The sequence below is a fragment of the Ceratotherium simum genome, chromosome 14, assembly GCF_057802395.1.
Source record: "Ceratotherium simum simum isolate JZ-2026a chromosome 14, ASM5780239v1, whole genome shotgun sequence".
In the NCBI taxonomy this organism is placed as follows: domain Eukaryota; kingdom Metazoa; phylum Chordata; class Mammalia; order Perissodactyla; family Rhinocerotidae; genus Ceratotherium; species Ceratotherium simum.
Window position 1 is genome coordinate 44,959,556 of NC_141913.1, and position 20,146 is coordinate 44,979,701.

At 35.9% G+C, this 20,146-nt stretch overlaps 1 protein-coding gene across 6 annotated transcripts in view; it reads left to right on the top strand.

Moving 5' to 3' along the window:
- WDR7 (WD repeat domain 7) overlaps positions 1-20,146 on the top strand; it is a 361,544-nt gene that overhangs the window by 262,141 nt on the left and 79,257 nt on the right. For all 6 annotated transcript variants that reach the window (XM_087439267.1, XM_087439266.1, XM_087439270.1 and 3 more), the window contains 3 exons: positions 6,918-7,035; positions 9,074-9,223; positions 9,795-9,877. In XM_087439267.1, coding sequence (XP_087295393.1) covers positions 6,918-7,035; positions 9,074-9,223; positions 9,795-9,877 — 351 coding nt within the window. The remainder of the gene's footprint in view (positions 1-6,917; positions 7,036-9,073; positions 9,224-9,794; positions 9,878-20,146) is intronic.

Here is a 20,146-nt window from a genome sequence, read left to right on the forward strand (position 1 = left end):
TTGTCCGAGGTCACACTAGTATTGTAAGAGCTAAGACTATCACGTAGGTCTCCCGACTGTCGTTTTGCTGCTCCCATGTCATATGCTTATGCCATCCTTTATCTGACAAGTGATCCACAGGTAGAACCTTTTGTGAGGAATTTTTTAAATGAATGATTATGGGCTGCTCATTCACGATGAACTGTTTAATAGAAAATGGAGGCTGCGCTTCATTGAAATCATAAGTTGAGCCATCCCTGTCTAATTGTGAAAAGAAGAGAAACTTGCAGTAGTATCTTTTTTATAAATTCATAATGTATGGATTTATGGTTATAGTGGTTATAACCATTATATACCATGGTTATATACATAGTGTTAAAATGTTAGAAACCATAGAAAATCCTCCTTTATAGAGGAACAGTAACATCCCTGTGCTTTTGAAAGGCTAGACTTATATCTCTATGTGTTGTAGTCTGATTTTGATTCCATTTTCCTAGCTTATGTTGCAGGTCTTTCTCTGAAAGAGAACAGCAGAGCAGTGCTGGCCCCAGCTGCTGGGTGGCCAGTCTTTCCACTCATACTGCCATGACGGAGGGATGTTAATGAATTACAGAAAGCCAATTGCTTTTCTGGAATATTCACCTTTTACCAAATGTTGAGAGAAACACACAGTCACTGGAGACCACACATGCTTTGATACATACAGATAAGCCCCATACCTTAGAAAGGTTCTTTTTGAACTATATAAAGTAGAGTTGGAAAAAAAGAGTTGACATTTTAACCCAAATCTCAACCATACTTTTTAAATTTAAGGGGCAAGGAGTAGAGAAAGGAACATATACAAACACTAAGGTGCTTCAGGATTCTATTTAACTATTTGTGTTCACATGATGTTTATTTTTATTAGAGAATTTATAATCTGAGGAAACTGTTTAAATCATGTTAACATAGTTTTTATTCCTTGTAAATGTATACAGCATATGGGAAGCAGGTCTAAAAGATATGCACTTGTTGGAGGAATTGCTGCCTTTGAATTTAGGAAATTAATGCCACCTATGAGTTATCAAATTAAGGTCCAACATGACAGAGAGAAATTAAAGATTCCTTATTACCTTAAAGACAATTGTTAACACACTGTTTTACCAGGAAGGGCTAAGGTGGAATTCCCAGATGTTATGTAATTAAGTATGTATTTTCAAAATAACTTTTGTTTTTGATGGAGAGTGTTTTCTTTTTTTCTTTTCTTTCTTTTTTTTTTTTTTATGAGGAAGATCAGCCCTGAGCTAACATCCATTCTAATCCTCCTCTTTTTGCTGAGGAAGACCGGCTCTGAGCTAACATCTATTGCCAGTCCTCCTCCCCTTTTTTTTTTTTCCCCAAAGCCCCAGTAGATAGTTGTATGTCATAGTTGCACATCATTCTAGTTGCTGATGGGGAGTGTTTTCAATGCCCTGTTACTGTTTGTCTTAGTCAGTTCAAGCTGCCATAACAAAATACCATGGATTGAGTGGCTCAAACAACAGATATTTATTTCTCACAGTTCTGGAGACTGGTAAGTCAAAGATCAAGGTGCTTGCAAGGCAAGTTTCATTCTGAGGCCTCTTCTCTTGGCTTCTAGGTGGCTGCCATCTTGCTGTGTGCTCACATGACTTCATTGTGTTCAGGATTGGGGAGAGAGAGACACAGAGAGCAAGCTCTCTAGTGTCTCTTTTAAGGGCACTAATCCCATCACAAGGACCCCACTCTCATGACCTCATTTAACTCCAATTACGTGCCAAAGGCACCATCTCCAGTATCATCACAATGGGGATTAGGTGTTCACCATATGAATTTTAGGGGGACACAGACATTTAGTCCATAACACTGTTGACCGCGATTTGAGGGCTATTGGATGAAAGTTTTTTTCCCCCTGAATATTCCCTTATGGTATTCCTTAATTTGACAGATGGGGAAGTCTGACCATTGTAGACAGTGACATTTAACTGAAGTGATCTTACATTTAACTTTTAAACTGCTTTTTACCACGTTGGAGTAAGGATTAGAACAGGATTAATGAGCAGTCATGTAAGGAATGAACTCAGCCTGAGTGGACTATTTTTCTATTCATGTTTTTTATTTATAATATCTATCATCACTGGTATTTCGTATTGGACGTCTATACTGAAATGCTGAGTAAAATAGAGAATGTGTCATATCATATTTTTTAGAATAAAGACTGAAACCAGAGACCCATCCTATAAACCTATATAACAAAATGATCTGCATAACAGCCAGATAAGCAGGATCAGATAAAAAGAGTGAATTCCGTGTTTACATACAGGTTCCAGAATAAGGCAGACAGCCTTTTAATTTCAAACCTCTGATAGTATGATCCTTCTTCATTCAGTTAGAATCCCACATTAAAATATATCACACATGCCATGCACTCTTGACTTTAAAGATAACTACATGCAGAATTAGACTTCGTCTGTTGGGACTACCAGATCAATTACTTTGACTTCATTGCCTGGTCAATTCAGTCAAATAACTGGCTTAAGTGATTTTTTCTTTTCCTGCTGAATTTGCCAGGTAACTTCATTTAGTGCATAACTATTGAGCTACCACTATGTCCAAGGGCTGTACTAGGCACTTTCAGGGGATACACAGGATTAGAAGGCAGGTCCCAATCTGTGCAGAGTTTACAATACAATACTAATTCATGATGTCTGACAGAATGTGATTTAGTGCTAGGAGCCTGGAATAAATGGGTTTTGTTGTTGGTTCTTTTTGTTTCAGTAGCCGGTAGTTGAGTGCTGCAGCAGTTGCTAAATACCACCTGGGCTTCCACAAGAACTTCAGAGGGGAGGGAAAAGGATGGGGGAAAAGCATTAGCAAAATACTAGAATAAAAAAAAGAATCGAATTTCAGGGCCCAACTTTGAAATTAGCAGGGACTCAGAAGCATGGGTGTTAAAAAGACTGAGTTATATGAGTAAAATCATGCAGTGTTTGTCTTTCTCTGTATGGCTTATTTCACTTAACATCATACCCTCAAGGTCCATCCAGGTTGTTGCAAATGGGACGATTTATAAATTAGTGAAACTAGATTGTAGAGGGCCTAGAATTTCCAACCAGGGAGTTTAAGATTTTTCTTAGAAGCAATAGGAACCACTAGGCTTTTAAGCAGGTTAACCATGAAATAAAGTTGGTGCTTTTGGAAGATTAATCTGATAATGGTGCATTGAAGAGACTATCCAGGGGAGAGATGAAGTTTCGCTTCTTCGACTATGTCCTGGTAATTCCTTTCTATTATCACACTCACATCCTCCTGCTTTTGCACTATGGCTGCTCTGAAGGTCACTGCAGAGCCCTGACCTCAGAACACCGGATCTGTCCACGTTATGCAGCCCCGCATTCAGACCTCCAGATCCTGATGACGGGAATCACTCAAATGCAGATACTGATGCCTCTCCATCATGTTGGGTGTTCCAGCTTCCCCTGAACTCAAGGGCCAATACTTTTGTATGTGTTTGGTTAGCTTCCTTCCCCATTACCCTACAGCTTCTCTTCTAGACCTCACCACCCATCACCAAAGTTGACTACTTTTCTTACTAGAAGTTTGCTGATTCCCCCAAATTCACAAGATCATTTGCTGAGATGGAGGAAGGGTGATGTGTGACTAGGCTTTTAACTTGAAGCCGATGACCTGCTATTAGTTGACCTCGTTTTCTTTTTGCTTTATTTCTATTTGTGAGAGGCATCTTTGGTTAGAAAAAGCACCTATTGTACATACAATATTGGTCAGGTGCAGGGCTAGATGATTTTGAATCTGTTATCTCATTAAATCTTCTCATTAACCTTGTGAAGTAGGTATTTCAATATACTCATTTTCAATATACTCAATATACAATAAGACATTGTGTTTATTCAGTCTGGGGTGGCCACAGGGCACTGCATAAGGGTAGGGGAAATATCCACTTGTCACTGTGGCATGAGCCTTGAAAGTCTGTCAGCTGACCACCCCCACCCTAAGGTGTACACACCTATCCTTAGTCATTTGTTCTCTCTCTTTCTCCCCTCTGCCCTGCCTCTTTGCAGCTTCCCACTAAATGTTTTTCCTCCATGCATGTAACAGAGAAGGGATAGAAGAGAGGACTTAGAAGTGAGTGGTGAGTTTGCTAGGATCCTGTTTATATGAGTAGAACTCAGGTTTCCAACTGTAAGAGTTCACAGCAGCACACAGCTGGGAATGGACAGGCCTTCTCTGGAGTCCAGGAGGATGCTGTAATGCTTGTCCTGCAGAAGCTAGACCCCATCTCTTAGCAACTCAGGGAGCAGTACATCCATGGGGAAGGCAGACAAGTGCCCAGAGCCATGAAGTACAGCAGGGGTAACACCTTCTCTGTTATTATACAAGTTTATCCCTTGATACAACCTAGCTCTTAGGCAGCCACATCACTAACATACAAGCTGTTTCAAATACAACCCTCAAGTCTGTTTCATAAGCTCGGTAGAGCAGTGTATCACCTATAAAGTTGACCTATAAAGTTGGTCATTTGTACCTACACATAAGACTTCTTTATTTAGCTGAGTTTGATCTTTCTGAGGACTCTTTGAATTCCAGTTCTGTTATTTAATACAGTTGTTCTTTGTTACAACTTTATATCCACACCAATTAATAACCTTGCATCCTGTATCTTTATTCAGCCCACTATTGATACTAAATAAAACAGAGCTGAAGTCTAAGTATTACAACATACCTCTAGAAACCTCTCTCAGGGCTGCAGTCTAGCCATTCATCCAAAGCCACTGAGTTTAGTCATGTTACCAATTCATTAATTCGGTTAAGCGCAGTATCATCAAGTCCCTTTCTTTATTTTCTCCAGAGGTTAGCTATCCTGAAAGACCTTATACTACTGCCTTGGCTTTCACTGAACTTCCCTCAACCTGATTTCTCCTTCATAAAATGCTGATATTACCCACCTCAGAGGGATGTGCTGGGACAGGTGCAAAAGGACATGATATAGCACCAGAAAGCCTGACTTCAAACCTACCTTGGTTTCTACGTCCAGTTGTCTGTCTTCTGTATCATGCCCGGGTATAGGGGATATGGGATGGCCTGCCCAGGAGATAGACATTCCTTGGTTGACTGCTTGGCAGGGATGTTGCCTAGGGGGTCTTTTTTAACTCCAACATTCTATGGTTTTATTGATCTTATGAAATTTGATTTAGATTTATTTAGAATTTTTCAATTAACATTACCATTTTTGTTTGTTTCAGCCTTTCAGCATTATTGACACCTATTCATCCACATTGATGAAAAAAGGGAAACATCACAGAATATCTAAAAAGTTTAATTAGCTTTTGAATGTTTTAAAACTTGACTTAAAATGTGATCTTAACTTTATGATTTTTAAGCAATCTAGCGCCCAGCACAACTCACAAAGTAAACATTTCCTTTGTTGAATTCTCAATATTAAGGTTTAATCCAGAAAAGAAACTTGCTAACTACCCCACCCTGCTTTCCTGCTGTACACCTCCTTCCAGCCCCTACTGGGACCCCAGGGCACCAGGATCTTCCATGGGGGTGCAATGCATTCCTTCTGTTTATTGTTCAATATATGTATCTGTTCTCTCAGCTCATATCTTTCTTTTTAGTGGTAAACGTCAAAGGAAGGCTCACCCTCCTCCTCTCTTCTGAGTTCCTGCTTTGTATCTACCCTCAGTTTGGAAAAAAGAATAGAGACAGTTATATTATCAGTCAAAAAGATTTAAGAAGCATAACAGTCACAAAGAAATTATAAGCACAATTTTCTGTAATCAATTTACCTTCTTTTAACAATGATGAAACTGCCTATGTTATGCATCTTTATTTTCAACTAAGAGTTAAAATAATGATTCTTAGATCAGTTACAGAGATACCTATAAACTTTTTGAGAATTTTTAGTAAACATAATACAGTTTACACATGAAGCACACAGACTTATTTAATTAGAGCAGGACAGATCTTCGTATAACTTCATATGGATATTTAAATACCAAAATTACTTAACTAGAGGGAGAAACTATAATTGGATCTCATACTGAATAACGAAATACGCCTTGTATACAGTTGATCTGTGGATCACATGCCATATTTTAATTAAAAGTCAATACTTTTAACAGAAGTCTATATATAATATAAAGGAAGCTTGGAAACAGAAGAATATTATTTTTAGGGGTAGCAAAGGAATATAACATCACTATCCTATCAGCACATTCTCACAGTTTAGAAAGGTCTATTTCATCATGTACATATTCTTATTTATAGCCTGGATAATGCCATGCTGTCTTTTCTTTATAGAAAGAGAATAAGTATCAGTTAATATAATTTTTGCATCAATACTAAATAACTGTTGCCCGAGCATGCTAATTAATGGATTGGTTCTAAAAGCTGAGTGTGGGATAAGCTAGCAGTACGAATGATATTTTAAACTAAAAATAATTTTGTCATTCTCAGTTCTTTTGATAATTTTATAGACAGGAGTGAAATTTTGCTCTCTTTCAGATATATGGCCTTAAGTGTAGCCTTTTGATGTGACCTTATAAACAAATTGCTATCTTTGACTTTTTCTTAGAAAAAATTTGCAAGTTCCCAGCACAATATTCATTCTTGCCTTATTCTGAGCTTTGTGATATGTATTCAGTACTAGTTCTTGATAATTTGTTAACAAGGCATTTTTAACACCTTGGACAGATGCACATACTGTTTTCAATCTTCACGGTTAATTATTCGATGTTGTATTTGATGCCAGAACACCCTGACTCCTAATCACTGCTCATTGTTGCAAGTCCATTATATTCTAACTGTTTGAGTGCTCCCATTGACCTTGAACTGACATTATAAGCTGTGTCTAATCTTTTCAGTCTATATTTCTAATGCTTCTTTTCTTTTTCCCTTTTTTTCTGATCCCTGTTTAGCATCACAATGGGGCTGCCTCTGAGCCCAGCAGCTGACTCCGCCCGCTCGGCAAGGCATGCCCTCTCCCTCATTGCCACTGCCAGACCACCCGCCTTCATCACGACTATAGCCAAAGAGGTGAGCGGAAATTCTCAGTGTGCTCCATCTTCTCATTTAGAGGAATTATTTGATACTGTGAGCTGAGGGTCTGTATCTGCAATAATCTTTCCAGTTTGTTTGAGAACAATGCAGGTTAATAATTTAGTACTGAAATGAATACATATGTACCTGTGTGCATGCACACTGAATTCCACGACAGTGCCTTCAACTTGTGCTTTTGTATTCATTTCTGTTCTCAAAGTTAATTCACTTGTAAATATTTGACAATTTTTCAATCAGAAATATAGCAGGCGTATTCAAATTAAAATATATTAAAGGTACTCACATTTTACAAGCGTAACTATCTACCTGTAATCAAAACTAAATTTCTTATTTAACACTGGCTCTCCAACTGTAAACAAAAATGTAAGTCATAAACTTGCTAATTGTTTTTCCTATTACGTGTCACAGATAAAGACTTGAATGCCAATTGATTCCCACATTCTTAGTGTTCTAACTAATTGCCCACATCTAACTGAAAAACTAGTGAAGAACAATGAACCAATTAGAGGATCTTTCCTATAGGTCTCAGTAGTGGGAGAAAAAGGAAAGGATGATAAGCTCCTAAATTTTTTTTAAAGGTTTGTTCCGTTCCAGCATGCGTAATGTGCAGACTTGGTGTCCATGGGGTCTGTCTGAGTTGTTTTTCCAGTAGCTATGATGAATTTTTAAAATACTAAATAAATACCTCTGAGTGTGCCCTGATAACCTGAAACCTATTGGGCCTGTGTCTGCCCCAGAGCCATCTTTAACAGGCGTGCAGCAAATATTTGTGACGTGAAGGTGGCTGGAAGGGAAGAAGGAAGGTCCTAATAGCGAATTGTATAGGTTTATATGAGGCAGTGGGACTTCGAATTCATATCTAAAATAAATTTGTACACTAAGGGTATTTGTTTTTCTAATAGTGCATAGTGTTATAGTGAGGTTCCACTGTATTTAAAATACACATGAATGTGTTTATGTATTTTATGGGTATCATATATTTATATAAAGTGTGTGTATAAAAACAGACTTATTAGCTATGGAATTTTTTTTGCCAGCTTTTCCCATTAGTGAATTATGCACAGATAGTAATAGAAAAAGCCTTGCATCAGTCTGACCACATATACACGTCCTATAAATGCCAGGCATTAAACTGCCTCTTTAAAGAGAGTAAACAAGTATGTACTATTAATTGTGTTTTTAACTTATTTTTTTTGAACTATTTACATACGAGTATTTTTAAATGAACTATTAGAATAGCCATGCTTTGGATTTATCCTACTCCAGCATTTGGTTAGAAAGGTAATTTTAAAATACTTTAATGTAATAGTCCACATTTATTACCTTTTAAAAACAAGTTTTCCACTTCACTTAGAGTTTTAGAGTAAAATACTGAAATATTTGTCACTATTATTGCTGTCCCCTACACCATCCCCATGCCCACTCCTCCAGGACTAGTCCATGGCTCATCTAGGGCCCGTTAATGCTCTTTCTCCTCTGAACTGTGTAGCCCTCACAAATTGTATGGGGAGTGAAAAAACCACACTGAACTTATATTATTTACAGTGCTTATTATTTTTGGAGGGCTGTTTATTTGAATTTCCCAACTTGACTGTAAAGCACCTAGAACGGTGCCTAAGACATAGTAAGTGCTGTGTAAGCATCATTTACTGTTTTCACTTGAGAGCAAGGATCGTATCCTATACTTGCTGCTCTCCCCTGTCTGCTCTCCACCTCAGTGCCGAGTATACCAACTTCTCAAACCTTTTTAGAAGTGTCATGATAATATTGTATTAAAGCCTCATATAATACCCAGAAAGTTACAGAATTTTATTAGGGAATACTTACTGAGTTTTTATTGTACTAAATACTTTCTTTTGCGATCAAAAGTATTTCCTGGCCCACCCTAAAAGGTTTGTTTTTGTTGATTCTTTTCTTTTTCTATTGTATTAATAAGTGAAAATTAAACCAGTGACTGGAAACGTAAAACTATATCAAGTATCAGCCATATCTAGCACATGGATATGTTTTGTAGGTACACAGACATACTGCTCTTGCAGCAAATACTCAGTCGCAGCAGAATATGCACATGACAACTCTTGCACGAGCTAAAGGGGAAATTCTGAGAGTCATTGAAATTCTTATTGAAAAGATGCCCACAGATGTTGTGGATCTTCTTGTAGAGGTAAGAATATTCTGTTTTAAATGACACATCAATGGCGGAAATTAAATATTTCAGTGAAGTAATATAAATCAGCATCTTTATTTCCAGCATCTCTAAAAGAAAGAAAGAGAGAGAGAACTAAAATAGATTAACTTTTGTACCATTTCTGTATACCTTATTTAAATTTCCTCAAAAATCAAAATAATTGCTGTGTCCATTTATCATTCATGTAGAATTGGTCTGTATTAGAGTAATTTTTAAAGGTCATGTTCTCTTTGATGTCTTTCATTATAAATAAAACATATAGTGTGCTTGAATAAAAGCTACCTATACTGTACATAAATATGAATTGCCTTTAAAGTAAACAAGTCTGGTTTCCTTGTTTTACTACACTATCTTATAAATGTTTTTCACAGATAAGAGAAAGGATAGCTGTGGTATAAAGTATTTTTGGTAAATATACTGTAGTTGTAAAGTAAATGTTAAAATAAAACTATCTAGAATTTCCATGGGCAAGTGAGGCCCAAGTTAATAATTTAAATTTTGGAAAATTATTCAAAATTAATCTTAGATTTGTATCTTTTCTATAAAGGTTATGGACATCATTATGTACTGCCTTGAAGGATCTTTGGTTAAAAAAAAGGGTCTTCAAGAATGTTTCCCAGCCATCTGCAGGTAAAGAAGCCTTTGATAGCATGTAAAATAATTTTCAGTAACAAATAATTAAAAAACATTTTTTAGCGTCATTAGCCTTGCTCAGTTAGAAATCCAATTATTAATATCTGCTTCTAAAAGAATTTAGGCAACTTATAGTCAAAAACAGAAATATAATAGAACCAGCTATTTGAAATTGAGTCATGAGGAGGTTTTCTCAAAATTTAGAAAAATGCATAAGAGATAGCATTTGTTGACTATATCTGTGTTCTTATATTCAGTACTCAAATTTACATTTACATTACGAAGAGAGTTATGGAGCTTCTGACTTAGGAGAGAGGATATACTTTTCAGCCAATAGAAACCTTTATGCTACATTTTTGCTGGTAAAAATTTATTTATTTTTTATATAAAACAATTTTATTTATATAAAATTTTATATAAAACTTTATATTTTTAATATAAAGGCCAGCATTTACATATTGTCCTAAGTGGAGGTGTTTTCCCATGAGAAAACAGGAAAAGAAGCCAAGAGCAATTAAAACTTTTAGAAACAATGTTGCATCCATTAAGTTTAACTCTAAGAATTTTGTATATATGTAGCATATGATTGTTATGACATAAAGATATTTTAAATGTCAAAATGTAGCAACGTTATTTTTTTTTAAAGTAGTTTTTCGTTCTCAAAATGTTTATAGCTTGATGTACATTTTGTTAAAATTTTATCTCCATGTAGTCAGTAGAAATAGTGTTTAAATCTGTTGAAGATAATTGTTTTCGTAGAAAACAGAACAACTGGTTGGTTAGTCATAGTTACATAATATTTTTCTTTTTAAGACAAGTTCAATGATATCCTTACTTATTTTTGCTCAGTTCTATGAGCACATTGTAGTGGAAAGCTTTATTGTAGACTATAAGTTGCTTGAGAGCAGTGACATTACACTGTGCATACACAATGTCTTCTGTTTTTCCTGGCATTTCAGCAAGTGTTTGCTGAATTGATTGTACTCTGAGTCTTCCCGTATCTTTTTCCATATTTCCAATAGACTTTATATCCTAGCCTCTTCATTTTGTTGTTTCTGATTTATGCCACCCACAAGTTAAACCAGGAACTCACATAAGAAAAAAATTATGCTGTAGTATACATACATACAGGTGGATATTTTCTTGTGATATAGATTAGGCATGTTAGAATACAGTAATTTTTTAATATCATGGCATATTAATTCTGATTTATGTTCTTTTTGTTAAAAATTGTATATATTAAATCTTTTTAGTGCAATTAATTGATGTTAAGAATGCATGCAGCTGTTACATGCCCAGTCGATTGTTCTCTAAGGAGATGTCTAAGTGAAAATGGACATTTGTCTGTCACTTAGTGGCGGTGAGGAAACACTTTTATTAGGACTCATCTTACTGAATGTTAGCAAAGCATTCCTGATAGTACCAGTCACTGCAATGTAAATAAGCCTCCTGGAGTCAGTGTGAGGAATTGTTTAATGTTTAAAGGGCCTGTCTTTTCCCTTGCTGGAAACCTGCCTCCTCCCCAAGCAGCAGGCTCAGTTCCTGAAGTCGCCTCGTTTGCTGCATATCCACTGCTGTTTGCTGTTGTTTAATCACTGGAGAGTAAGGATTCTGTCCAAATGCTCAGGAGGCATGTGTGTAAACTGAATGCTCAGTACCAGTTTTTTTCTAATTTAGCAGAAAGCAATTGTATGTTGTTTATTAATTTAATACCATTTATGGAACACCTACTGTGTATCAAGTACTAGGTAGGCCCTGGGGATTCAGTGATGAATGAGATGATAGCACAGGGTCTGATAGGCTGGGTAGTTACAAAGATAAATAGTTCCCAGGTACTGTGTTATGTCCTGGAGTAGAATTATGTACCAGGGACAGGGTTGGACAATAAATGGAGTGCATAACTCTGGGTACGGGAGTCTGAGAAAGTTTCACAAAGGAGAAGACAGACTACTAATATATCTGTGAAAAATGCTTTCCTAAAAGTGACTGCCAAATGGAGAGAAGGAGTTGTTGTCCGAAAGGGGGTGGGGTGGTGGTGGTAGGAGTGGTGGGGGGTTCTGGGAAAGCTTCACAGAAGAGTTGATGGGTGGGCTTTGTAGGATAAATAGGCGTGTGCCATCTTGAATTGCAGAAAGAATCAGTCTGGCAAATGTTTGGAGGCTGAAACGGATACAGTGAGTTTGGCAAATGCTGTGTAGTAGTGTCTAGAATGTAGGTTGAGGATAGAAGCCTAGTATAGTGCCAGGTTATAGGGCTTTGAATTCCATACGAAGGAATTTGGCCATTATCCTATAAGCAATGGTAAGTCAGCAAAGTTTCAGCAAAAATGTGTGATTCTTTTCCCAGAACATAGTTGATAAGACATAATCTTATGAAACATCAGATTTATAACAAATAGTTGTTGACTATCTCTTATTAAATTGTTAGATACTATTAGAGCTGTGAGGATATAAGCCACACAGGCCCATTTGTTTAAGAGTCAGCTTATAAACACAGAAAGATTATTAACATGCTAAATGTTAGTTGGAACGGACAATAAGTTATCAGGGACTTCAGAGAAGACTAGGCTGGGATGGGACCTCAAAAGTTTTCCAGGTCGATGCCATGCTACCTATTGGCTGATTTGTACCAGGTTGATAAATGAACAACAACAAAGATGTCAACAGAAGTTAAAATTATTTTATTGAATGTATGCCATGTTCATGCCATTGTACCAGGTGCCTTATAGCACTTAAGAGCCCTCTACTTCACTAAATATGAAACTCCGGGCAATGACTTGAATATCTGTAGTCCAGTCATGTGCCATTTGTTTTCAAAATCTTTATGTAACTTTGTGGTTTTTGTTTGTTTTTTTCGTTTACTTTACCCTTTTTTAAAGATGCTGTCGGTTATAACTTAGGCTAACCTCTGTAATGTTGCTATATACCAATATTTAGTTGCTGTGGTTGATGGATCATAAAAAGGTGTAAAACTTTGTTTAGCATTCTTTTTAAATGAGATGACATTTGTCAGAGCATCCAGCAAAATGCTCATGATTCAAGTATTCAGAGAACGTTAGTTTTCTGTGGATCTCTCCATCTTAATAATAATATGAAAACCCAAAATATATATATAAGAAATTAGTTAATATATATTTGAAAATATTTTATATGTATAAAAAGTACATGATGACATTATCATTTTCATATATGTAAAAAAATTGGTTTCCTTCCCAAAATATTAAATAATCTTTAGTCAATATTATAAAGATGATCATCACATCTAAAGTTGTATTGATTAAATTAAGAGCTAATATGGTATACTGAAGTCATTGAATATTTAAAAATCAAACGTATTCTGCCTTGGGTTATACATAAAATTCACTGTTTCTCTGAGTACCAAGAGCAAGTAGCATCATCGAACACGGAATGATCCTGAGTTTGGTTTTCTTGGGTTTTGTTTTGTTTTTAACCTTGACTTATGGGCTTCTGAATCTGATATGCATCTGGTTTTGAGTTTTTGGTTCAGAATTTTGAAACTTTTAATGTGGTAATTTCTCTGAGGTTTTCTTTATTGTTGGTAATTTGGCAGTTATTTCTCAGATTGCATATTGAAATAAAATTGCCATTTTATTGTTGTTATGAAAGTCTTGAGTTTTATGTTAAGCTAACCACTGTATGTTGCTATATACCAGTAGTCAGTTTTCTTAATTCAGGTTTGTTTGTTTCTTCATTTTTTTATTAAGGTTTATTAATGATTATATAATGACTTAGTATGTAATTTAATGAGTGGTGGATTCATCCACTCAGTTGTATTGTTAACAGAATTTCTCTGTTCTCTGGCATCTTTAGTCAAAGCATATTTAAAGTTTAAGCTACAAATTGTAAATTTATTGAAAGAAAGAAAGATTCATACAAAAAGTTTGATTTTTCTAGTTTTGTTGATATAATGGCTTTTCTATCAATTGTTAAAACTTCTTGTGATATCTTCTGTTTAAAAATAGGAATGGATTAGAACACATGCCAGTAAAATTCAGTAGACATTCTTTCTTATCACTGATCAAAACTCACTGATATTAGAACATGAGGTTATAGCAGTGTACAATTAATAAAATAATAATGTAATCATCCTTTTCATTTATATAGCACTTTACAAATTACCAAGTGCTTTCAAACCCATTAATTCTCAAAAAATTCTTTGAGGGAGCGTCCCACATAAAGTGGAGGAAGATCAGCACGGATGTTAGCTCAGGGCCAGTCTTCCTCAGCAAAAAGAGGAGGATTGCCATGGATGTTAGCTCAGGGCTAATCTTCCTCACATACACACACACAAAAAATTCTTTGAGAAAGGCATTATATAAATTAAAATTTTTTGGAAAATTAGATTGTGATATTTATTAGTCGAGTGACTAATAAAGTTATAGCTCCAAGATAAAGCTCAAACCTTCTTATTCATAGTCCATTGCTTTTGCTATCCGATTTTTAACCTGTATTTATTTATTTATCCATTTATACATGCATACAACACCCACTTACCTTGTTCCATAAAAGATTTTAAGCAGCTTTGAAAGTTAATATAAGATGTAAAAATAGTGAGGGAATTGAGGCAAAGCAAAAATAAAAATAGAAAAGAAAGACAAGGCCAAGGTTGTTTAGAAGTCCTATGTATTTGCCAGACGTGTGCCATAAATTTGTCTCTAAACTTCCCAGTAGCCGGTGTGCAAAGAGGGGCAGACCATCAATACCTGAGTCACAGTGCTTGTATGGTAGAAATAGAACCACTGTTCAAGAGAAACATACCTGGAAAACTAAGATCCACATGAAATTGAGAGTCCTCAGATAGAAGACATAAAATTCGTGTGTAGTTTATAGACCAGGTAGTTTTAGAGATTTTGTGACTGTCACAAACATGTTGGGACGGAGCTCACCCGACTAAATGTTAAACCGAGTACATTCACTGCTTGTTAGTTGAGAGAACTGAGGACACAGATAAGAAGGTGAAACTTTAAAAACAGATATCGAGTGCTCTCCCGGTTACGCCCTGTGGGGAATAACGATCTCTAAGTGTAGTTCCTGGACTATCTTCAAGAATTAAATTACCTGATTTCTAGGCTCCACCTGAGAGCCACTACATCAGACTATCCTCAAGCCTGGGAAGCTGCATCCAGCAGCCTCCCTGCTGATTCTTAGGTTCACTAAAATTTGAAAACAAGTACTCTAATAATCCAAAATTGAGAAAAACAAAACCTGAGTCATTGTTCTTTGTGACCATGTTCTGTTGTGTACAACCTTGGATTCTTGATTGCTTGTTTGTTTATATGTTGAAGAAACTCAGAATTTCCAAGGAAACATCTGAAGACACTCCTTCAGCTCCTGCATTCCAGTGTTGCTCCATTAGTTTTTAAAGACTTGCTCATAGACAGTATCACAGAATGCCTGCCGAAGACTTTAACTTCAAACTGTTCATTAATTGGCTTTTATCTAAAACTCAGTTGAGAAAACAGAACACTTAGAAGCTAGTTTAAAAAGCACACGGTCCATTTATTCTTCTACATGTTCTAGTTTATGTCCCTAGATTAAACTAAATTATCAGAGAGCACCTGTTTGGACCACATTGTCTGGTCTGCTTCGGAGTTGCCTCTCTCAAGTTTCTCTTCAGCATTATGGCTGCAGTTTGCATGGAGGAACTTTCCAAGAGAGTGTCATAAGAAGATCACCAGTGCGTTTATTGTAAGGATCATGTTGGTGTCATGTAGTACACTGGTTAGGGTCCCTTCTATGAAGACTCAATCAAGACATTTCTTTTAAATGCAGATGACAGGCATTTTTGGTTTGTTTTGTCCTGAGGAACTAGCGTGTGTTTTGTGTTTTGTTTTTGTTTTTATTTTTTCCACATAACCAATGTTAATTTAAAAATTTTACTTTGGCCATTAGGCAGCTCAAAGCCAAATTCCCTGCCTAACTTTAGTAAGTTATGGCTTCCAGCTCCCACTCTCCTTACTTCCTCATCCCACCTCAGTCCTATCTTCTTTTTCTGTCTTTTTATTGTATTATGTTCTATAAGCTTTCCTAAGTCCTTTATATAGTGTGTGTATGTAAATGTATGTATATATGTATGTATATGTGTATGTGAGATACACATACATTTTAAATTTTATTACAAAAGCCATGGAAACAATATTCATATACATAATACCAACTATGATTATTTTCTAAAAATAAAAAAAGGCTTCTTTGTGTTAACTGAAATATCCTAGATCTTTCTGTAGTAGTTTATGTATCTGTAGATAATTTTCTATAATATATTTAGTAAAAGATATAAAAATCACATAATTTTAACTACTGTATAAACTTTATAATCATAGATGTACATATTTCCTAATAATTCACATTTTAGTTTCAGGGATATTATTAATAATATAGTGGTATCCATGACTCGTACAAGAAAATTACTTAGATTTCAGTGCCCTTGAGAGAACATAGCACACATATCCTTCAACACAGTTATACAAAATAGGTCTACTGTTAGATTTTTCATTGCTATAACAAATAAGGCTATATTATTATATAGGAATTAAACTGCATTCTTTTTGTAATAATTATATAGGAATTAAACTGCTTTCTTTTTATATTAGCAACATGATTGTTGCAACATTGAATTAATTTTATGTTTATGAATAAGCAGAATAAGAAGTACAATAAGGTAATATTTAAGAAATGAATTCCTCTGGATTCTCTCCCATCTCGTTGGACTTTGCTTTGCCTTTGTCAGTCTCCTAGATCATCTTCAAAAAGGCATCATCCAGGACTCTAGATAATTATTGTGAGAGGCAGAAATACAGAGAGTTCTGAGTAATTTACATTTAATTGCCCGGACTATAAATAATGCAGCATCCTCAGTTAAAAATACCCTAGACACTAAGAAAGCAGAACTAACTTCTTTCAAGGCTTGGGAAGATAAACATCACTGAAGTTTCCTCAGAATTCATTGTTAAAATTGATTTACCAGTTGCCGTGTTACTGAACTTTAATATCCTTGTGAAGTCCCTCATATAGCAGACCAGTCAACGCTGAGCATGCCAGGCTTGGCTCTATTTAATTAATTATTCCTCTTTTGGTCACTGTATAGACAGTGACTCATTTTACACTACTATATTTTATGCAGTAGGCTAAAATATGAAAGTATAGAAATGCACAGATGTTACTGAACTAAGAATAACAATATAGAACACATGTGCATGATATACACTTGTTCTAAAATAAATACTTTACAAGCTTGTTACTTATTTTACAAAAATATTCTTTACTAATCTCACAATAGAAAAATTTAAACTCTTATAAGCTACTGACTATCAAACTCAATTAGAAAGAAAGATAAAGTACCTCTGGAAATATATGATTATAATGTAATTTTTAAATTTAAGGCTATTTTATTATGTTCTTGAGGACTGGTAGTGACATAATGCATAACAAATAAAGGATTAGAGATTTTTTAATGACATTGTAAGTTGATAGGAAAATATGATTCTATTTGGAGATATAAGAGGTTTCAGGAATTTTTTCATAACAAATATTAGATATGCCTCTAAATGCGATTTTTAATCACTTATAGCACCTCAATTATGCGTAAGTAGCTTGAAGAAAAGGGTTTTTGCATCCATTTCTTTTCCGGTGCCCTAGAGCAACAAGGAGAAGGCTTCATATGGCCAAAGCCACATGCCCCAGAATTCCCAGATAGATCCTTATTTCATGTATTTTTATTCTTTTAAGTTGAGGCAATTTATTTGATGTATAACTAAGAGTGATATAATTTTTATGCCGTTGAAAGACTTGTCAAATAAATTCACCGATACAAAGGAAATCCTTTGTTGGACTCTGTCCCAATTTTTAGTTTAGAAAATATGAACACTGAATATAGACGCTCAATAAGTGTAGTTGAATAATGATACCAGCTACACTGCTTTGTGTGTTTCATCCTTAATTTTGTCATAATAAATGGCACCAGTTATTTTACTTAAGCAGGGACCTGGCTGTATTATTTTTATAAAATTACAAATTGTAGAATTTTGAATTTGAAAAGGACCTCGTGTTATGAATTACCTACTCCTGTCCTTCATTTTACAAACAGACAAACTTAAGAGCAATTTTGTGCTGACAGATGAAAGTGAAGCCAGCTTTGCTGACAGAGCCCACACCTGCTCTGTGTTCTGGAGGGGGAGGTGTGCACCCAGTGCACAGGCATGCTCAGGTCGGGGGACACGCAGAGAGTCATGCTGTCTCATCAGAGGACGAGCTGACTCTCGTGTTCCAGGCTCAGGCCTCTTCCTTGCTGCATCCCTCATTCCTCTCGCACGGCCTCTTGGAGTTTGCTCTTTAGAGAACCCGTCTCCCACTTTTATCCTCAGCTCCTTCTCTCTGGTGTCTTTTCCTCATCCTGGAAGCGTGCTCTGTTATCTCTCCTTTAAAAACCCTTCCTTCCCTCTGCATCTCCTCTATCTACTGTCCAGTCTCTCCTCTCTCCTTCTCCGGGAAAAGGAGTCTACACTCTGTCCGTTTGTCACCTCTCATGCCCTCTTGATCTACTGTAGTCTGACCTTGGCCCCCATTATTTTGCTAATATCTCTCCCTCTGGTTACAATTTTTTTGATTGCAAATGTTTTTCAGTCTTTAGTATAGTGGTTCTCAAACTTTTTGTTCTGAGAACTCCTTAAAAATTAAAGACCCGGTGGATTAGCAGTTAAGTGCACGCCCTCCGCTTCGGCAGTCCAGGGTTTGCAGGTTCGGATCCCAGGTGCGCACCGACGCACCGCTTGTCAAGCCATGCTGTGGCGGCGTCCCATATAAAGTAGAGGAAGATGAGCACGGATGTTAGCCCAGGGCCAATCTTCCTCAGCAAAAAGGGGAGGATTGGCATCGGATGTGATCTCAGGGTTAATCTTCCTCACACAGAAAAAAAATTAAAGACCCGAAGGAGTTTTTGTTTAGGAAGATTGTATCTGTAGATTTTTAATATATTAGAAATTAAAACTGAGAAATTTAAAAAATATTTGATGATTTATTTAAAATAATAATGATAAACTCAGTTCATGTTGATATGAAAACATATTTTTATGAAAAATAACTACTTGCCAAAACAAAACACATACTGAAAAAAGTAGCATTGTTTAACAATTTTGCGGATTTTAATATCTGGCTTAATAGAAGACAGGTGGGTTTTCATATCTGCACATGTCTTTAATCTGTTGCCATATGTTGTTTTAGTTGAAGTATGTGGTGAAAATCTGGCATCACACAGATACGTGGTTGAAAAAGGGAGGAATGTTTCAATAGCCTTTTAAGATGCTTTTGCATTTTCTTTGGTAGTTCACCAAAACTCAACTTGTGGTTGTTTTTTAAAGATTAGTTGCAATGTGGAATCTACAATCTTAACAAACGTTTCATACTGTTATATTCACTCCATTGATGAATCTGGCACTTTGAGTTCGTCTTTCACCCATGCGTGATTTTGTAACATTATACATTTGTCTTTGGAAAATATTGGTTCACTGAGTCATGTAGATTCTCCATATATTGTCACATTGCAATCCACAATATCAAAAAAATCACATTTGCTAATATCACTACTGATCTCATCAGAAAAGTCAGTGACATTGGGAAGCCAGATACCATTTTCCAAAACTCTAGTTTTTACTTTAAAGCTTGAATTTGATCATTGCCAACAAATACTGTCAGTTGTTTTCCTGTACAGGAACAAAATAGTTCATTTTCAAGAAAATGTCTGCCAAATGCCCAAGTCCAAGTAACCATAGTGTGTCTCTCAGTTATACTTTAAAGAAAAATGGTGTTCCCTGAAAAAAAGCAGCTAGTTTGCACCTCAATCTTACAAGTGTTTTTCCCCGAGACAACCGTGGTATTTCAGTATACGGTAGACTTCTCATTATGTCACACTAAATATTAAAAGGGTATATACTCAAGGGTCAAAATTTAAATAAAATTAATAATTTTTACTGCCTCATAAAGGACATTCTTAAGTGAAAACACTTGGTTTGGTTTTGTTTACTACTGTGCATGGCAGTGAAAAATACAGCGACTGCCAGTACAGTGTGGTGCCACGGCCTTGATTTGGGCCAAAGCACCAGCAGTTTACTCGTCACTGTTTTTACACCAGCAGTGCAAAGTCCACACAATGAAAAGATCAAATGATATCTCAGTATTTTCACAAAAATACTTTTGATCTCACAAACTTCCTTATGAGAACATAAGGCCCCCGAGGCGTCCACAGACCACA